The sequence below is a fragment of the Pristis pectinata genome, chromosome 6 (genome assembly GCF_009764475.1).
Source record: "Pristis pectinata isolate sPriPec2 chromosome 6, sPriPec2.1.pri, whole genome shotgun sequence".
NCBI lineage: Eukaryota > Metazoa > Chordata > Chondrichthyes > Rhinopristiformes > Pristidae > Pristis > Pristis pectinata.
The window spans coordinates 87,055,681-87,077,111 of record NC_067410.1 but is presented as its reverse complement, the minus strand read 5'-3'; the positions used below and the strand labels follow the sequence as shown (position 1 = coordinate 87,077,111).

Here is a 21,431-nt window from a genome sequence, read left to right as displayed (position 1 = left end):
TGTTTTAGTAGAGAACAGTGTGAAAATATAAGCATTTCTAATACGCTAAAGTGTAATAAAATTGCTCATTTGCTTAAGAACACTTTGTTGATGCTGCTTTCCTTCCTTTAGTTCCCTAATTTTTTCAGTTGTTTTCCTTTTACATACAAGAAAGTGGCCTCTCCTTTCACCATCCTTCTTCGAGCCTTTTCTCTCAAATCATTTTTTTTGCTGTCTTTCTGTCTCAGCATATTTTTGTACAGCAAACGCACATTTGCATGAATGTAACTTCTTGCTAACTAAGGAAGTTATACAAAATTCAAAATTACAGTCTGAAGGACAAGTTTTAACTTCTGATTTACATGAAACAATTACGCTTTAGTATTAAACAATGTAATTGTGCTCATCCAAACAATAGATGAGCCATACCAGTGTATATAGTTTGATGCTGCTAAATGTAGATTACAGTTGAAAAAAATGTAATGCAAGTGTAGAAAGGCATTATTCAGTTTGTAATCTAAAACTCTTTTAAAAACTGTTGTTTCAGCTGTAATACTTCCAACAATCTGGGCATATCTTCAGACACTTCAAGCTGAACCTTACTTTCTGGGTTTGGGATTATCTGCATTCAGTTTTAGTGGGCTGATTGCAGGCCCCATTCTTGGTCATATATCAGACAGATCACGGAGGACAAAAGCAATCATATTATTTGCTAATTTGTTTGAAATTGCAGGTATGTCATGTTTTCTTACTCTACTTGCTATTTAAGTATACATCAAAAGATCTGTAGTGGTGGCTGATCAGAAGAGGAGAAGAACAGTGGGTGGAAAGACAGGCAGAAGTCGTATTGTTTGCACTGTTATATATTTACAGCATTTTACCAGTGTTTTAAAAACGTTGCCTCTTGTCCCATCTGTACCCAGTTTGTGCAATAATAACTCATAGGACGAGTATTTAATTGAGAATCCTGAGGCATGTAAAATACTGAAGAAATAAATAATTAAGAGTATAAGGATATGGGATTGTTTTGGAACATGAGAGATGAGGTCATCTGTTTGTTAAATCCAGATAGGAAGTCAGCTTTTAAAATCAAACTACCACCTGCTCTTGGTAGATGGAAATCTACTTGAAACGCATTGTTGCTTGTTGGAGGCCCACTCGGCTATTAAATACATTTTTAGTTTAAAAATTAATTAATAAAATAATTTCTCTGGTTATTTAGTGTCTGAAGGTGAATGATTTGTTAACATTTCAGTTGATATATTAATGAGAATATAGTCCAGATCTGTCTTCTTAAATAATAACAATACTGACAAAGAATCTCAATCAAAACTGACCTTTTGACTCTTGAATGCTTCTGCAAATCACTGGGATTATTTTATTTATATAGACTATTTTGATGACACGAAACAAAATAAATAATTCAGATGTAATATATCGATGGATTGATTTTTGGGGATTAATACCACAACTTTGTTTTTAGGCAATTTTATGTACTTCATGGGATATTCAAAATGGTTACTACTTGGTAGTCGGCTTGTAGCAGGTAAGGTCAAGTTATAAACTGTGCGTTATTGTTGAGGAAGCCTCCCATCGTTCATCTATCTCTACTATCTGTTTTATTCATATGGTCATCCTTATAAAGTTGTAAAATAATTGGTTAATTACAATAGCATTGCAAGATTAATGAAATCTGTAATCTTATTTGAAATAAGTTTCTACGTTTTCATCCTTTTATTTTAAGAAAGATGATTGAAGATGGTGGTTCAAAGGCAGCTAGGAACTGGCAGTAATTGCTAGCCTTGCCAGTAGCACCCACATTCTTGAAAAACAACTTTTGAACCATTTTAGTGTAATATCAATATTTTGGTGAGGAAAGGGTGAAGAGTAGAATCTGTGTATAGAGTGGAGTGTCTAGGAATTGTGAACTAAACTATTTTATGCCAGGTAGATTGTATATATCAGTGATATGATATCAATAGTTTATCTATGCGTGATTTGGGTTCTAATCAAAGGAAGACAAGAGTGAATGGGGATCTTGCTGAACAGTTCCAGATACTTGAAGATATCAAGAAGTTCAACCAAGAAGAATAATATGTGGTTGCAGAATGATGCCTAAGAGTGAAAGTAATAAACAGATCTACTTACTTTGCAAAGAGCAAATGGTGACTGCTAGAAACAAACTGCACAATGAAGCACTTAAAGCTGACAATCTTTAAAAACGTAAGCAAGAGTGGCAATTTGTAATTAAACGAATCAAGAGATTTAAATAGTGAGCTGTATTATGTTCATGAACAGCGCATTGAAAGGAGGTATTTATTGTCCTGCACATACCTATATAGTCAATAATGTGGTGCAGAATCAAACCTTTTGCCCTTCTAGCGTGTGCTATTCCTTTCCAAAGGGGCAATCAAATTTATTCTCACATTTCCCATCTGATATTCCTTGCTGATAAATCATCTAATTTCTTATTTTCCAAAGTGGAAGAGAATTAGGAATTCATATTGTTTATATAAATTAATTATTTTTCTGATTATCATTAAATATTTGCTAAATATATTTAATTTTCTCAGAAACCAAAGAAAGAAATTATCTCATTGCTTATCTTCTATTCAGAAAAACCTTCATCAACCCACATTTCAACCTTCAAGTCCAGTAATAAAGAAGAAATTCTACTTTTGTTTTATCTTTTTGGAAAAAAAGGATTGCTAAAATTTTGTTCACATCAAGCTGTTGTGGAAAAAATTATTTGCAGGAGGCAGGGATTACTAATTTTTGTTCTCTATAAGCACAACCAAACAAATATTGAACATTAGATTCTGGTAAATGATGCTCAACTTATCTGGATGCTCACAAGAAAGGGAATAAACTTATTTCTTTGCAGGCATTGGGACTGGTGCTGGTGCATGCATTTTTGGATATCTTACTCGTTCTACCACAACGGAGGAACGGGCTACAGTATTTGCAGTCGTTATGGCTGCACGACAGGCTGGGTTGTTGGTTGGTAAGTAAATATTAATGAATAGTAAATTCCAATGCAAGGATTGAATTGGATAAATATAGAATTCTGATCTGTATTTCTGAATTCCTTATGACATGAATTTGTGTCACTGTTTCTTCATTGCTGCTTTCATTATATCTAGAAATCTCCATTGCTGCTCATGTAAGCTATGATTAACAATTGGAATGGTTCAAAGATAAACACGTTCCACCCTTTACGGGTAACTAGCGATGGGCAATAATTGTGTCACCAGCAGTTGTCATTATCCTCATAAATATTGAAATGAAAACCAAACATCACACTCAGAGAAAATAATTAAAACGTCCCCTTCCACCATCACCAACACCGTTGAGAATATTTCAAACAATAAGTTGATACCCACCCACCTGTTCTGCAGTTTGGCAGTTTTGTGAATTTGCCTTTCTGCATTTAGCATGAAATTCCCAACAAAGTTCAATGTATTTCCATCTTTTAAACCCTAAACACCCAGTGAGTGAGCAGTCTTATTTTCATTTATGATCTTTCATTATTTTGCTTTCATCTTGAAATCATTTTCACACTTCGCCATGCCTCCTGTCCTTTATCAACACCTGATAAGACCAAGTGTATTGAAATTAGAGAGGCCCATATTGTCAGGAAATTGACACATAATCTAATATTGGGTGTTCTTTTTTATGTTGTGATTAAGGCATATCTGTATTACTCTGCTTTTAAGCATTTTTTTGGAATTGCAGAAATAAAATTCATAAACAGAACATTTCATATTTTTTTGTTTTTAGAACCACTGTTTGATGCTTGGTAACAAAAGCAAGTGTGCTACAATTCTAAAATTACACCTGTTATTTTAAGGATGTAAGAACACCACCACAGAAGTTGGGATAAGGCTGATTCTTATTCCAAGTGCTTCATAACGACCCAACACCCTAAGCATACAGGTGACTCCCGCATTATGGGGGTGGGTTGCGTTCGTAGAAAATGGTCCATATTGCAATTTTCCATAACGCGAAGATGCGTCTTTTGCGCATATGTTAAGAAACTCAAGTTGAAACTAAATACATTTTGTGTGATTTATTTACTTTTTTTGCACATAACTTCTGTGAGAGCGAATTTCATTCTGTATCTCAAGTTTTTGGGTTGTGATTTGTGAATTCGGTAAGGGCAAATTTCCGTAACCTAACATGGGGGTCAGCTGTATAGAATATGAGTTTCCTTTTAACTTGTAGGTCAAGGGATGAACAGTATTCATTCTGGAAATGGATACTGTAATGCCACATCCAAAAAAAATTGGTTTAGTGAGCAACCTAATATGCGAGTTTGATGATGCACCACAAACTGTCGATCACTTCCTCATGCATGCAGTTCACATGCATATCTAGGATGAGGACCTGGCAAGCATCAATAAAGAAGCAGCTGTATTGCTCTGCTATGTTAATGAAATATTGTAAGGAAATGAAATGTATGAAAGAGATACCAAACTTGATTAAAATAATTTGTGTAAGTTTCTATTATTTTTGCATATTAAAAGAAGTAATTGCATCAAGAATTTAACAATTCCACAAGGAAACTGGACTGATATTATCTGATGTTAACTTGCTTCTACCTCAGTGTAATCATATTTAAGCATCCAAATATTTAACAGGGGGAACAATTAATCCACCAAATTCTCCTAAGTTAAAACAGATTTATTTTTGTACATTTTTTTTGTTACTAGGACCAGGATTTAATCTATTCCTGAGACTTTGCAACTTCAACCTGGGGCCATTTAAAGTCAATAAATACACTTCACCGGGGGTAAGATTTACTCTTGTTCTTTTTAATATTCTATATTGCAAATGTATGTAGAATTAAAACTTAAAAATAAGCAGTAATGTATTTATTATGTTAGACTGAGACTGTAAACAAATGGACGTACTTTTATTGGTTATATAATCAAGATTTGCTCTTTATTACCAAGAGCATTAACAATTTAAAAAAGAAATGGAGTATCAGTTTCAGATCTTGAAAGCCAGTCACATCAAATAAATCACAACCAGTATACAGACAAGCAGTTGGACAAAGGTGAACTTTTGAAATTGCTTAAGGCTTCTGATTTGATTATTAAACGTACCAAGATCAAAGTGCACTTATGTTTATGATAGATGACCTTTCATGTGAGTTTATCTGTTATAAGCATTTTGAACCCAAACATTGTGCTAAGGGATCCAAGAATATTTAAGATGGCTTTTCTTTTAGGAAAAAAATTATTTTATATAGCACACTGTGTTTCAGAAGACATCTGTTTATTTTTCAATAAAAAAGATTTTTAAAATGTATAAGACAAAGGTGAGTGCTGAAGATTGAGAAGAGAGAACAAGTGAAGAAGTTACAGTTAAAGCAGCATTTGATGTGCTTAAGGATAGAGAGCAAAAGTAAATCATTAAAGTAAGGTAAAATGAAAACATGGAGAATTTATAACTCAAGTTGGGAAATAGGAAGCCAATGGAGTTCAAAGAGGGAAGTTTGATAATAGTTGCTGAGATGAGGATGTTGATTTTGGCATTTTTGTTTTTGGTTGAATCTTCTGGTGGGGTCTGCGGTTAATAAATATCAATAGATGGAAAAATGTGGATGCGGAGATAGGGAAAGTTTAGCTTGTGGAATTTATTTCTATTCCTTCAATTTCTATTATCTGTCATTTTCACATCGACATACTATCCTTTGGTGACATCATCTGAAAATGCATCTGTTTCCACAAGCATGTTGATGATGTGTGGCTCTCTCCTACCACAATCTCTCCATTTTGTTGTCTACTTGACTGACATACAAAATTAACAAAATCAAAAATGAGACCCGAGATTTTGCCTAGTTAAGTGTGTAAAAACATGTAAATACGAGTAATCTGTTGTCTTTTCAGTGGAAGATCTTTGAACATCTGGCTTCATATTTTCTTTGGATAGTTGTTGTCAAGAAGCTTTATTCTAATACTTTTTAAATTGTGCTTTAAAAATGTTGATAGCTTCAACAGACATATGGAAGCTAAACGTGGTGGTGGCTAAGAAAGGATTAGATACTTTGGAGATGATTGTGAGAAATTAGTGTAATGTTGGTCTGGGTAAATGGAATGAAATGACTTCAGTCTGACTGAATTAACATAGCCAGTGATTTGTTTGGCAGTGACTCAGCCTGCAGAGAGGATTGGGCAAGATAATACACCAGAGTTACGGAAGATATAAGTTGTGATTTTGGTCAGGATATCAATTATAGCTATAAAGAAAACAACATTTTCCTCCCCAGCAAACTTACAAAATATCTGCACAGACATTTGATGTGCAAATGAAGCTAGACTTCATAGTATGTGAGGGCATTGGCTGATACACAACTAATGCCAGTCAGATTTATGCAGCAGATTTAATGCAAGTCAACATGCACATATCTTAAGATATTTAAAAGTAGGAATGACACCCTCTATTTTTCCCTACCTCCCCCATCCAGGAATGATATTGAAAGAATTCATCAACTACTATTTAGATTAGTTGCCATTGATTTCCACTTGATGTTATTACAATTACATAATTGCTTGGTGTTTGGAGTTTTTTTAAATTGTTAATGTTTATGGGATGTATTGTGCCAAGTGCATAAGAACTTCTTGATGACATCACACTTCCAAACTTACCTGTTCCTCCCAGACATAGGTGCACTAGAGCATTACCTTTGGAATACTGCATGATTTGCAGAATGAGTGGAAGTGTCAAATAGCAGGCAAGTTGATGGAGGTGGGATAGATGTGGGTATAGCGAAGGGCTCTCAGCAGAAACCACATCATTACATGATGTTTAGGATGCAATTTTCACATTAGAATTTTTTTTGTGTTGAATAATATATGGTGCCTAGGAAGAAAATGCTCGGTGAAATATGCCATTTGCTGTAGCTACAAAACTCCATTGAGGGTTAGTCTTGAATTGGGTAGTGGAGGCTAAGTTAAAATGATGCTGGTCTGAACTTGCTTATTATGAGCAGAAGAAAGTCATTCAGCCCATTGCTGACCTCAGCAAAGCACCTGGGGAAACCCACACAGTCACAGGGAGAATGTGTAAACACCAACAGACAGCTCCTGAGGTCAGCATCATAACTAGGTTGCTGGAGCAGTGAGGGAGCATCACTAACTGCTGTGCCACTCTGCTGCCCTCAAGTGTCGGCTTCCTGCTGAGATGCAACAAGCAGCAATCATATTCATTAGCGGACAGCACAATTATGGGATGCTGCCTGCATCAGAGACAACCGACTTAAGTTAATCTTGCATTGTGATGCCTAGGCCCATTTTCAAGGGCCTAAACATTATTTGAATTTATCCCTCCAGGCTATCCAGAAGTTGCTCACACAAACTTAACTTCTTTTCATTTTATTACAGCTTTTCATGTGTTTAATGTGGATTATTCTTCAAGTGATTATTATCTTTATGTATTATGACCTTCCGTTGGTTCCCAAGCACAATTCTAAAAGAATAATAGTTTCAACTGAAGAGGAGGAAGAACCATTGATTGATGATGTGAATTATGCAGCTGCAAATAGCAATCGGTATGGTGCTACTAATGAAAATGAAAAATTACATTTTCCACCAACAAATGAAGTAGATGGTGAAAATAGTACAGCAGATGAATATCGATATATTCCTAATGGCCACATTGAAGATTATAAAACAAGTAATAATCCATTTCACAATTTTAGCGCTGTTAAAGGTAGGTATCAGTATTTTTTTGTAATCTATTCAAAATGTAATCCATTGGTGCCACAAATCTCCTTTTGTTGCACTTTTTATCCCTTTATACAAGAACACTACATTGCCTTGATACTTGACAAAATATGGTTATATAGTACGGTTGATTTCAAACTGGGGTATGTTGTGCATCATCCACCTTTATTGCTTATGGGTTATCAATTAAGATTCTAAAATAACTGTCATTATTTGAATCGAATTTTCAACCTAAATTCCTGATTCCTCATTCATTTTGAGACTTTGGCCCAGAAATTACTTTCATCCACATTAAAGGTGTTAAACTACATCTTGGGTCATTCTGATGCTTATAAAAATCCAAGAAAATCACGATCTTCAGTTGCAGGGTTCACAGAATAGCATGTTTGGTTTCCCCACTTAATACTGGGTTATTTCAATTTCAGCATAGTGCTATTCTATTGAACTTTTGGAAGATCATGTAATTGCTGTCATTTAGCTTCAATCTCAACAGCCTGCTCTTAAAGGGATTTACCATATACAGCTACAGGGGAGTGTTGCCACTCAGTGAATGAATATTGCAGTAATGAAAGTGAGATGGAAGAGCGCTTCTGGGATTCAGAAGGACCTGGACAACTGGCAAAGATGCATGAATATTGTGCAAGGTTGATTTGGAGACCTTCTAGGACTGCGGACAAACACTGATAGCTAGAGATTCTTGGGGAGGTCTCTGTAAGGAGTAATACTACATGAATACAGTCTATGATTATCTTCATTTTGTGGAAGACTGCAATGAAGTCAAATCCCTATGACCATTCTGCCTAGTCCTGTCAGCTGAAGGAAAGGTCTTCTGTTCTTGAATGTGGAGTTTGAGTGATCTCCCTTGAACAGCAATAAGCAGCACACAAAAAACTATGACAGATCAGTAGTAGCAGCCTGGAATGATCCTGATGCTGAGAAGGTGAGAAAAACTGTGACCATAAGCAACACAGACAAAACAGTCAAGAGTGTGTACTGGAAGTCACTGGAGATCACATATTTCAATGAAGGCAGAGAATGTAGTTTGAGCAGTGGCCCTTTCAATGTCACAGATTTGAGGGATAATTGCTTTGATAAAACTTGGTTGTGAGTAATGAAGAACTTTCATTTTTGTGACGAATTTTATACTTTGTGCAACTCTTGAAATAATTTGGGGGGGGATGCAGGAGAGGGTGTGTGTGATGGGGTGAGGTGGGAACTCCATGCTGGAGAAATTGCCAATGCAAAAGAAAACCCCTACAAAAAGTCAGGAGTTTACTTTCTGATGGGCACCAAGACCTTCAGAAATGGGCAAAATATTGCTCAACTCCAGGTAGATTTTTAATTGCTAAACACTTTATTTTTGTTCCAGTTGAAAAATGCACAATTTGATCAGAGGTTTAGGTATACTTTTTAATACATTCTGTATACAATAATTTTTTTTACTGCCTACCCTTGTTTCTAAAGGCACTGATATCTGCGACTTTCATGGTTCTGATAATCAGGTTTCACATTGTTCTAGATCCTCATATTTTCATGTAATCCTGGATAGTGAGTATTGTCTTGTACTCAATGCAACAGCAAATCAGAACTTATTTGGTTTTCCTGGACTCGTGCGTATCCTCATGCAAACTTTGGGATTTCTGCTTTATGTATTGCATTTTAAAGATTTTCTTAACTCTCAAGGCTAAATATTGATTCCTCCTGCTCAGATTTGGAGCCTAAATCTCTCATTAGCCTGTGTAGCAATTGTTGAAAAAATCAGTATCTGAACATGTGGTTTAAAAAAGGAAAATCTCTTCTGATTTCATATTTCAAAGCTGTGCAGTTTCTCAAATATTTTTGGTTCATTTGATTGTAGTGGGATTGAGAAATATTTCATCCCTTAATGCTGATGCAACAACAACTATAAATAATGCAAAAGCACACATCCCTCAGCGTGGGAAATTTGAGGTATTTAAACAAAATATAATGCAAGCTTTTATTTTTTTTTAAATTTTGATCTATTTTGACAGTCTCAATGTGCCACCTTGTGGACAAAAGATTTTTTCTGTGAGTATGATAGATCTTTTCCAAAATACATGAATGTATTTGTCTTGTATACATGACAAGTATTTGCAGCAAACAATTTTTATTGTAAATTTTCCATGAAAGAAAGCTGCCAGGCATTTTGAGTTTCACTTTTTGTTCAGTGTGGTTTATTTTAATTTACATCAATTCTCTTCATATTTTCCTTAAAATTATTACTTTAGATGGAGATAATACACCCTAATTTTGCTAATCAGATGAATTAAGATTGCTGTCTCTTGGTGACGTTGACTAATTAAGTAATTAGGCTATTAATTCTGTCCTGGAAATGAGCTGTCATGAAGTTATGACTGAGCTCCCTGATCCACAGCAATGGTGGGTCCCAGCAAGTGAGTGCCAAAGACAAGCTTGAAGCATTCACAACTATGTACAGCCAGAAGTGCCGAGAGGATGGTCTAATTCAGCTTCCTCAAGAGATCCCAGCATTAATTGTTCATGATATCAAGAAATATTTCAGAACACAAGAAACAGTAAAAACTACGGAACCAGATAATACTCCTCTTATAGTACTGAAGCCCTGCACTCCAGAACTAGCCATGCCTCAAGGCAAACTGTTTCAGCACTGTTGCAACCCTTGCAGCCACCTGACATAGTGGAAAATTGTCCAGGAATGTTTTGTTCACAAAAATTAAGACAAATCCAATGTGGCTTATTACTTCCTAACCAGCCTACTCTTAACATCAGCAAATTTATGGAAGGTATTGGCAACCCTATCAGGCAGCAGTTATTTGGTCACCAATGCCTGGTTAGGATTTCGTGAGGACCAGTCTGCTTCAGATCTCATCACCGCCTTGGCTCACCAAAGACCTGGATTCCAGAGATGGAGTGGCTGCTCTTGATATCAAAGCAGCATTTGACTGAATGTGGTCTTGGTAAAACTGAAGTCGATGGTCATCGAAGGAAAAAAAACTCCAATGTTTGGAGTCATATCATGCCAAAGGAAGATCATTGTGGTTATTGGTGGTCAGTAATCTAGGCTCCTGGATATCATGAGTTCATTTAGATAGTGACCTAGTCCCAACCATCTTCATCTGTTTCATCAATGATCTTTCTTCCATCATTGGAGTAGAGTGGGGATGTTTACTAATGATCGCGTAATGTTCAATTCCATTCACAACTTCTCAGAAAATGAAGTAGACCATGTTTAGACAGCTTTCAGGCAAGTAATTTTTCCACCACCAAAGTACCAGACAATGACTATCTCCAGTAAGAGAGACTCTAAATGCTTATCCTTGGTAATACCATTTAATATCACCACATACATGCTGTGGCTACAAGAGCAGGTGATGATGGACTCTCCATCAGCTGCAACAAAGCTCTTCCAACGTTTACAAGGCAAGTGATGAAATACTCTCTGTTTGTCTGGATGAGTGCAGCACCAGCAGCACTCAAGAAGCTCACTGCCATCCAGGACAAAGTAGCCTGTTTAATTGGTACCCAATGGCATACAATGGTCATAGCATGTAGCATCTACATAATGCATTGTAGTTACTCACCTGGGCTGTTATGACAAGACCTCCCTAACCCGTAACCTCTACCACTAAGAAGGATAAGGTTCAAGTCACATCGGGATACCGCTATCTGCAGATTCCGCTTCAATCTGCATATCATCCTGATTTGTATATATCACCACAGCTTCATTGTCACTGAGCCCAAGTTCTGGAATTTCCTCTCCAACAGCATTATGGGAGTACTGTCACCTGAAATTCTGCAACAGTTCATCACCTGTATGCCAAAAGCGGTTTGGGATGGGTAATAACTGCTGGTCTTGCCCATGCAGTGATAACCACATCCTAAAACATGAATAATAAATATGATATTTGGCTTGTGCATTCTAGAAGCAGCTTTTGATAGCTGGCCTGTCATTAACTTCAGATAGACATGAGAAGTTTTCAATGGTATGAAAAAAATTAATTGAAGGGAAAAAAATTAATTTCTTACAGCACTCAACAGTATGGAAAATATTGAGCCCAATTCTTGGCTTTCCTAAAAACCTTTCTTTTCTATCCATTACTGCTCAACCAGTAAGTAGACGGAAACATCACCCATCTGTTAAAGAAGACATCTGATTTTTTAATTTCATTGAAATTTCTTTTCAGGTGATGACAATAAAAAAAAATTCCATTGTATCTTATTGAAATTTCCAATGCTGTTAAATTCAATATTTAATTAGTCATTTTTTTTATTTCAGAATATCTACGTGAGGAAGTGGTGGTTGTCCTTACAGCACAATTCATTACTCTCTTCAATCAGACTGCTTTAGAGGTATTCAACACTCTAGTAGAATCATAAGTTGAGTAGAGATAAGAGTAGGAAAGCATAGTAGTTATGGTACTGGACTTGCAATCCAAACTGATAAACTGAGTTTATGGCTGCTATTTTCAAAACTCTGGAAATCAAAAGCTGACATTGTAACTGTGACCCATGCCACCACTAGTTTATAAACTTGTCTGGTTCACTAATGTACTTTTGGGAAAGGCAATCAGATCTTCTTGTCCACCTTATTTGTGACTGACTTCAGATCCATAGCAATGTCATTCCTGATATGGCTCAAAGTGACTACAAAAAGACAAGAACTAGATTCAAACACAAATCAACAAAGAAACAGGCAGCTTAGTTCATTCTGCAGAAATCTGCTCACCAGCATTTGTACTAGAAATAGGTGAACATTTCCATAGTTTAATCAAACTGGATGTAGTCATATCTACAGAATTACACTTTTAATGTCAAACCCTTTCATCACCATTTCTGTATTTGTCTTGCAAGAGAGTATTGGTAGAGGACTGTAGTAGAAGTGAGGTCTCACCTTCATACTGATCACATTCTCCATAGTTGTATGGTACTATCATCATGATCAATGGCATGGGTTCAGATCAATCCAGCTGTTCAAAATTATAAGACACTGTGGAAACTCAGCAACAGCAAAGTTGTATTCTGCCACAATCCATAACCAGGCAGGCTACTATATCCTTTACTCTACCATGTTTATCAAGCCAGTAAATCAAACGCATTCAATAAGAAATGAATAAAGTTAAATCAGGATCAATAGCAGATATAATAAAACTGAGATACCAACACAGGGCTATTTGCATGCATAGTTTGGCATTTGAGTGCAGAAGACAAGTAATGATCCACCTTGGTCTTCAACTGAAATCCAGAATATTACAGGTCAACAGGTTTGATCCCCTCCACATATGGAGGAACAGCTACATGCGTGAGATGCGACAAAGGCTGTGTCCTCTGATGAAAATCCAAGCCAGTACTCTAGAATTAATTATGTTTCTATTCAAGATATTCCAATGCAACTTCATCATTGGCACCTACCTGAGGTAGTTTGTCCAGTTAAGTCTTGTCGACAAAAGCAGGAAAATGGAATCCATTTACACATCATTTCAAAAGTCTACTTTCAATCATCAGAAAAGTACGGAAGTTGTTTTGTAGAGTGATATCAAGCAACATTTACTCAAAAATAACCAGCTTTCTAGAGCACAGTTTGGTCTTGCCCAGATGAATTGCACAGATTGGATCATATGTCCAATCAATTCCAGACACAGGGTGAAACAGCTGGCCTTGATTTGATTGAGTTTGGCATCAAGGAGCTAAATAAAATGAAGTTAGTTGAAATAGAAGCAGAAAATTCCCCATTGTTTGGCAACAGGACAAAGGAACATGATTGTGGACGTTGAAAACCTGTCATTTCAGGCGTCGGACAGCACTGCAGGTGATCCTCAGTGGGCTTGCCCTAAGCTCACTAGTCTTCTGCTTCAGAGGGTATAATATGGGGCTGTTTGCTGATGACTGAATAATCTTCGATTCCACTTGCAACTTCTTGGATAATGAAGCAGTTGTTCCTGTGTGCAGCGAGGACTGGACAAGGTTCAGGCTTAGATTGACTTAGAGTCATACAGTCATAGAACAATACAGCACGGATACAGGCCCTTCGGCCCAAAGAGTCTATGCTAGTCCCAATTTCCTGCATTCGATCCAAGCCCCGTCCCTCCATGCACCTATCCAAGTGCTTCCTATATGATACTATTTTACCTGCCTCAACCACTTCCTCCGGCAGCTCATTCTATATACTCACCACCCTCTGCATGGAAAATGTTGCCCCTCACATCCCTTTTAAATCATTCCCCTCTCACCCTAACTTCTGCCCCCGAGTTTTGGACTCCCCTAACCTGGGGAAAAGACTGTTACCATCAACCTTATCTGTGCCTCTCATAATTTTAAACACTTCTATAAGGTTGCCCCTCATTCTTCTATGTTCCAAGGAATAAAGACCTAGCCTGGCCAACCTCTCCCTATAACTCAGGTCCTCTAGTCCTGGCAACACCCTTGTAAATTTTCTCTGCAGTCTTTCTAGTTTAACCACATCTTTTCTATAATAGGGCGATCTAAACTGTACACAGTACTCAAAGTGCAGCCTACCAACAACTTATACAACTGTAACGTAGTGTCCCAATTCCTATACTTAATACCCTGACTGATGAAGGGCAGTGTGCTAAATGCCTTTTTCACCACCCTGTCTACCTGTGACATTGCTTTCAATGAGCCATGCTCTTGTACTCCTAGGTCCCTCTGTTCAATTACACTCCCCAGTGCCCCACCATTCATGGTATATGTCCTAAGCCGGTTGGACTTTCCAAGATGCATCACCTCACACTTAACTGTATTGAAATCCATTTTCTACTCCGCAGCCTACTTCCCTAACCTTCCAGACCAGCTTACCATGCAGGACTTGTGACAATCACCACAAAAGTGCCAGGCACTGTCAGTCTCTAGAAAGAGAAAGTCTGACCACCTCCCTTGATATTTAGTGGCATTATCTTTGACAAATCCTCTATCAACATAGACCAGAAGCTCAATATGAACAGTTGTATGAATCCCAAAACTGCAGGACGATGTAAGAGGCTGGATTTTCTGTGGTGGGTGGGTCACTTTATTAATTTCCATAACCACTGTATCATCTACAAGGGAAAAACATTGAGTGTGATGAAATGTTCTTCACTTGTCTAGCCAAGTGAAACTAATAATATTAGAGAAGCATTAGAGTGCATGGAAACACGTGCAGAAAATCCCTTCAAGATGCACTCCTTCCTGAACAATATAGTTCTTTCTTCATCATTATTGGTAAAAACACTGAAAATCTATATGCATTGTGAGGAGTCCCTTCATTGCATGGACTATAGCAGGTCATAAAGGCAGTTGGGTGCTTCTGGAGGGCACTTAGGAATGGCAATAAATGCTGCTCTCAAAAACAAAATATGGCTTTTGAATTGAAAGCATCCTTTTTGTCCTGTAGGTTGAAGGTAATATTACTCTGTAGTGGCAGTGTGGTACGTACTCCTCAAAGCCAACATCATACTAAGCCATCATATTACATTTGCACCCAGTTGTGTTCTGTTTCCTTCATGGCAACCTATTAGATAGAAATTAATGTCATATTTGAAATAGGGGATCTGTTTTACCCGAGTTAATAAAGTCAATATGTCTTATAGATGAAAGAAATCAAACTTCTTTGTTTTTGAGATTTATCGGTGAGTGACCCTAAGCCCACAAATTCTTAAACTCTTTACAAAGTGACTACCCATTCCTGTCTCTCCACCCAACCTTGCCCTTCCCCAGTTTCATAAGTTAAACTCTGGTATTTCATTATTGTGTTATCATTCTGGTTAGAATGTTACTATTTACTTTATTGCATGATGTATGATTTAATTTTCTGTGGTCTTACACCAGTACCAGTTAATGGTGTCTAGTACTGCCTAATAATGTCTGAACTGAGTGTCAAATGGTTCATTGCAAAGTAATTCAGAACATATTAATGTAGTTATTACAATGAATATGTACACAACAGTTACTAGTTAGTCATTATTTTGCACCGTAGGAACTGCATTAATATTGCTTCAGATTTCTGTGTACGTTTTTGAAATTTTTTTGTACAGCTTTAATACTATATGCTTTTTTTCACTCTAGACAATGGTTACCCCAATTACCCAGAAATATTTCAGCTTTGGAGAATTGGAGAACAGTTTGATGTACTGTATATGTGGTGTAGAGGTAAGTTTAAGAAAATATATTTCAATATTACAATGTATTGTGGAATTAACATTTAATAATCAATAGGTATTCAAACACAGATTTGGGATGACCTAATTTTCTGTTTTGTAGGTAATAGTTGGATTTTTTATTGTGAGGTGGCTAAGCACTAAATTTGCAGATCGAGTAATCCTGGCAGTGGGTCTTATCATATGCAACATTTCTTGTATTTGGTGTTTAATCTTCTTGGCAAACCCAAAAGGTAACAATTTTGTTGTATTTGTGCCTATTTTCTCATACAACTTTCATTTGGTTTTTCAAGAATTAACATTTCTCCAACAAGCTATCATTTCTGATACAAAAATAATTTGTTGTTTTGTGATGAAATACATGCCCATTTCTTCCTCTTGAGTAGTATAAACATGTCTGATTGACATTTAGAAACCATAGTATTGACATTTGAAAATTATAGTATTTACATATCAATTAATTTTACAAAGCTCTTACAATTGAAGTGAATTCAAACAAGATGACATAAGTACCACGTATTGCTGATCAGGTAGGTCGCAGAAAAAAGCTTCAGTGATGTACCTGTTGATATTGCACATGCAATCATATAAGTGAAGACTGTCTATATTTGCATCACTTTGATTTAAAACATCCCTGGTGACATCACTTTGATGCTAATTCTTGGTATTACTATAATGAAGCACAGTTTTACAAACATTACATGTCTCCTGATGGTATCAAGGTACCGCTCAAGACTTCTGTGCCCACAATAGTCTGTGGAGGCTTGCCTCTGTTATGCAAGTAACAAGGTCTCCACTCCTGATACAGATTCTTGCCACTTCACTTCTGGCAACTCCTAACCAATATTTTTACTATAAGGGTTACGTATCTACAATACCAGCTTTTTCCATCGTGTTTATACTCTATACCAAATACAAATAAGTAGCAATGTTATTTTGTCCAATTACACGCAGAGTTATGTTTTCAATAAATTGGTTTTTAACCATATGATTCTCTTTTTTTTAACAGGAAGTTTTGCCATCTTGCTATCAGAATTTGTGGTAGGTGTGTTTCTCCAAATTCTGGGGTTGCCTTTTGTTGCCGTATCTCAAGTATCTTTGTTTTCAAAAGTTACTGCAGAGAAAACACAAGGTCAGTTTGTTGTGGTTTCTCTCTTTCTCATTCTCCCACATCCCCACAACTTTTTGTGATGTATTTATTACGTAAGAAGGCTGGAGAACTAAATTATAGCATCAGGATGAATTTAAATATGCAGGAGTACAGGGGTAAAGGAATGGTTGTACTGATGAAATTGACAGTGCTGTAACTGGGTGACTCATAATGTTGAAGCATATTAGGCTGTGTGTGACCAATCCCTACAGGAAAGGCAGGTTGTCAGTTTCAATATATTCATTAGTCAATTAGAGCAATGTTTAAAATGCCTTTGCTGTTTAACCACGTGTCACAGGTTTCCTAGACCTCCTGGAGTTTGTCAGTGAAAGCAAGGTGAGAGAACAATTGACAGGCAAATATGTCAAAAACCACTGCTAACTTGCAGCTGCTTTCTTGTCTTCAAGAAAGGTCTTGTTTACATTACTTCATAGAATTTGCATTGGGAGGTTATTTTGGCAACTTTGAAGGTTGTTTTGAAAGTTATCTATATTTTTGAGTTCTGGTCTGTCAGATTAGCATTGATGACACTAATCCTGTGCTGGTTTGAGTCTTCACTGAGGACTAAGATGTCCAGTACAAGCAGAAGCTCCAGTACAGGAATAGGCACTGTATCAGTAAGAGCTACAACAGTTTGTACTTATAAGCCTGCAGCTGGAAAGTTCAGCAGAGAGATTCAGCTTGCAAAGTCTACAGAGGATAAGCTTCCTCAAATGTTTGAACACTCCTGTTTAAGGTGACACAGGACCTTGCATCAGATGTTGGCAGAAATTTGCTCTCAGGCGGAATGGCAGTCATGGGCTTCACAAGAATTTCAAGGGTACCAACATTCTCAGTTTCTTTGCCTCTAGTTTCTTCCAGGACTTTGCTGATGGTCTCAGGGGCCGACAAACGCATGAAACAGATAACTGAATGAAGGCATGGAAACCTCATACCATGACACCATTCAGAATCAATAGAAATTCAGGTTGTGACTGTCTGACTTCCCACAAGTGCAGGACCTCATTGACTTGGCAATTAAAGCATCTTCAGATCTACTATAAGTGTTCATTGGTATTGGTATTGGTTTATTATTGTCACTTATACTGAGGTACAGTGAAAAACTTGTCTTACAAACCGATCGTACAGGTCAATTCATTACACAGTGCAGTTACATTGAGTTAGTACAAAGTGCATTGACGTAGTACAGGTACAAACAATAACAGTGTAACAGTAAAGTCACAGCTACAGAGAAAATGCAGTGCAATAAGGTGCGAGGTCACAACAAGGTAGATCGTGAGGTCATAGTCCATCTCATTGTATAAAGGAACCGTTCAATAGTCTTATTGCAGTGGGGTAGAAGCTGTCCTTAAGTCTGGTGGTATGTGCCCTCAGGCACCTGTATCTTCTACCTGATGGAAGAGGAGAGAAGAGAGAATGTCCCGGGTGGGTGGGGTTTTGTTTATGCTGGCTGCTTCACCAAGACAACAAGAGGTAAAGACAGAGTCCAAGGATGGGAGGCTGGTGTCCGTGATGCGCTGGGCTGTGTCCACAACTCTCTGCAGTTTCTTGTGGTCCTAGGCAGAGCAATTGCCGTACCAAGCTGTGATACATCCAGATAGGATGCTTTCTGTGGTGCATTGTTAAAAGTTGGTGAGTGTCAAAGGGGACAAGCCAAATTTCTTTAGCCTCCTGAGGAAGTAGAGGCACTGGTGAGCTTTCTTGGCCGTGGCATCTACGTGATTTGACCAGGACAGGCTGTTGGTGATGTTCACTCCCAGAACTTGAAGCCCTCAACCCTCTCGACCTCAGCACCATTGATGTAGACAGGTGCATGTACACCACCGCCTTTCCTGAAGTCAATGACCAGCTCTTTTGTTTTGTTGACATTGAGGGAAAGGTTCTTGTCATGACACCATTCCACTAAGCTCTCTATCTCCTTCCTGTACTCCGACTCATCGCTGTTTGAGATACGGCCTACAACAGTGGTATCATCTGCAAACTTGTAGATGGAGTTAGAGCAGAATCTGTCCACACAGTCATGAGTATATAGGGAGTAGAGGGCTGAGGATGCAGCCTTGTGGGGCAAAAGGCCATCATGTCATCAATGTGCAATACTCATGTAACCGCAAGAATATGTTTGTGCAGATGTAGACATAATTCAAGCAAGTGCCATGATGTTTTCATCCTGTGCAGTTAACTCTTCTTGGTCTCTTCATACCTCAAAACAAATTTGCTGACTTTTAAAGATGGATGCCCACTTAAAATGTGATTGATGACACTACTGAGAAACCTAACCCCTCAGGCTCAACAGTGAAGAACTGAAAAGCATGTTACAATAAGATGTGCCATTGAGCAAGCCCTCAGCATGCTGATCGTGTGCTTCATATTTCAAGCAAACCCGGAAGTCCTTTCTGTTTGCATTAACCTGTATCTACAGAAGGGTCATGCTGCATATTTGCATACCTTGCCCAATGCATAGAACTGAACTGCAGGAAAAACAAGGCACAAACCATGGATGTTCTTATAATTTTTAAAAAAAGGTGGTGTGTCTGATGCATCAGTAGATATCCTCATTATTCAAGATTCATTTAGATACTCACATTCCATCCATCTGAACTCTACATGCAAAATCTGTTCTCTCTTGTTCCTCTCCGTCCCTTTTGCCTAACACAAAGCAAGTCCTGCAAATGACCAACTATCGTCTTCATAGGATCCTAGTTGTGGCAATTCATAAGAATGGAAAAGTCCCTTGTCAGTCATGCTTACCTGTGTACAATTACAAGTGTTTACGCTTGCTTTTCCTAATACTTCTGCACAGTACAACACTGATGGCTTCAGCAGAGGGAGACAAAGGATGCTTGGATCTATGCTGACAGGGAGATGTCACCTGGAGCCTATGAGAGCACCAACCCCATAAACTATTACTCCACCTATATCTGTACAGGGACAGACTTGACCGTTGGAACACTAGGTGACACTTGAGTTATTACCAAAGTAAGAGTGGCTAATGGGTAGAAATAGAAGTACTTTAAATGAATTCCCCTCCCCATTCTGTGTGTGTTTTCGTCATCATCATTGTCATGGCCCACCTACATTTTCCAGCTATCAATGAGTTGTAGATTAGCGGGGTAATGATCCAACAGACATAGGTATCAAATATTATACTTAAAAGGACTTTCATTATGGCTGTGCCATTGGCAAAGGCCTGCCTGTATAAGTTTAGTGCTCCATACAGGTGACTCTTTTTCATTAATGGGGGCATGGCATCATGTGACATTGTGGAACGTGTTTGACGCAGAGTTTTCCATATTCTCTGCAACAATGCATAACACTGTCAGAATATCACATGTTCTTTGCTGCTGCTTGGTAAGGATCTTTCTGTTTGATAAGGATCCTTCTGTTAACCGTAACAAGTTACAGCAACTGCTTCCAGCCCAGCAGCATTTAAAACAGCCTGCTGCCTGTCCACTGCTGTGGCTGTCTCATCTGTTGTTGTTCATTTGTGATGTATGAACTACGAGGTGAAAACCTATTTTATTAGGCTGATTGAAGAATAATTATCTGAATTGTGCATGGCTGCATGAATACCGTGACAGTGGACCTACAGCAGGAGAAAACTAATTGAAGGAATTTCTACCTTCCTCCTGGAACACTACTTGCTCTTTGCGAGATTAAAGACATAAATTAGAACTGTCAGTGTTTGAATATTCTGAGTGGTTATTGTTCATATGATCATATTTCACTCACTGCGATAAACATGCTATAATGATTGAATGTTTGCCATGTGATTCAGATTTAATTCTGTCATGTAACTGGATTCCTCCTACCTCCCCATTTCTGGTCAAGCAGACAAAAAACTGCAAATGTTCTACTGTTTGCTGAGAGAGAGCTGGAGAACTACCCCTCATTCTCAGCTTCTACGAGCTGTTCTTTGCTCTCTGCTACAAAGAGGGAATAAAGAGAACAATGAATAGATGCAAAGGCATGTTTTGAATGAATGGATGTAGATGGTGATTTATTAATGGTGATCAAGTGGAAGTGGCATTGAATTTAGTCGGACTGTACTGGATTTAATGCATCACGTGGAATTGTCACAGCTGTAACCTTTTGCTGTCACATACCTCCCACCAAACTTGAAGCTTTAGTTCCATGATCATTCTGTAGCCAGATTGGGCCGAAAGTGGCAACCAAATCTCTGGAGGATGATCCTGAGGCAGTGTCCTCAGCACCACCATAATGGATTTTTTCTAGTCTTATTATAGAAAGCCTATTTCACTATTTAAATGTGTTCAGAATCAAGTTTATTATCACTGACATGTCGTGAAGTTTGTTGTTTTGCGGCAGCAGTACAATGCAAGACATAAAAATTACTATAAGTTACAAAAATAAATTGTGCAAAAGAGGAATAATGAGGCGGTGTTCATGGACCGTTCAGAAATC

General features: G+C 37.7%; 1 protein-coding gene across 2 annotated transcripts in view; it reads left to right on the top strand.

The window, feature by feature from the left end:
• Window positions 1–21,431, top strand: part of LOC127571985 (major facilitator superfamily domain-containing protein 8-like) — a 56,651-nt gene that overhangs the window by 12,103 nt on the left and 23,117 nt on the right. The window contains exons 2-10 of one of the 2 annotated variants that reach the window (XR_007956543.1): window positions 527–712; window positions 1,463–1,525; window positions 2,864–2,983; window positions 4,692–4,771; window positions 7,368–7,695; window positions 11,986–12,059; window positions 15,768–15,851; window positions 15,963–16,092; window positions 16,869–16,900. Coding sequence is in view for 1 of the 2 variants with exons in the window: in XM_052018778.1 (XP_051874738.1) it covers window positions 527–712; window positions 1,463–1,525; window positions 2,864–2,983; window positions 4,692–4,771; window positions 7,368–7,695; window positions 11,986–12,059; window positions 15,768–15,851; window positions 15,963–16,092; window positions 16,869–16,991 (1,188 nt within the window). In the remaining variant the exon portion in view is untranslated. Of the gene's footprint in view, window positions 1–526; window positions 713–1,462; window positions 1,526–2,863; window positions 2,984–4,691; window positions 4,772–7,367; window positions 7,696–11,985; window positions 12,060–15,767; window positions 15,852–15,962; window positions 16,093–16,868; window positions 16,992–21,431 lie in introns of both variants that reach the window. The other variant, XM_052018778.1, reaches the window with a different exon arrangement.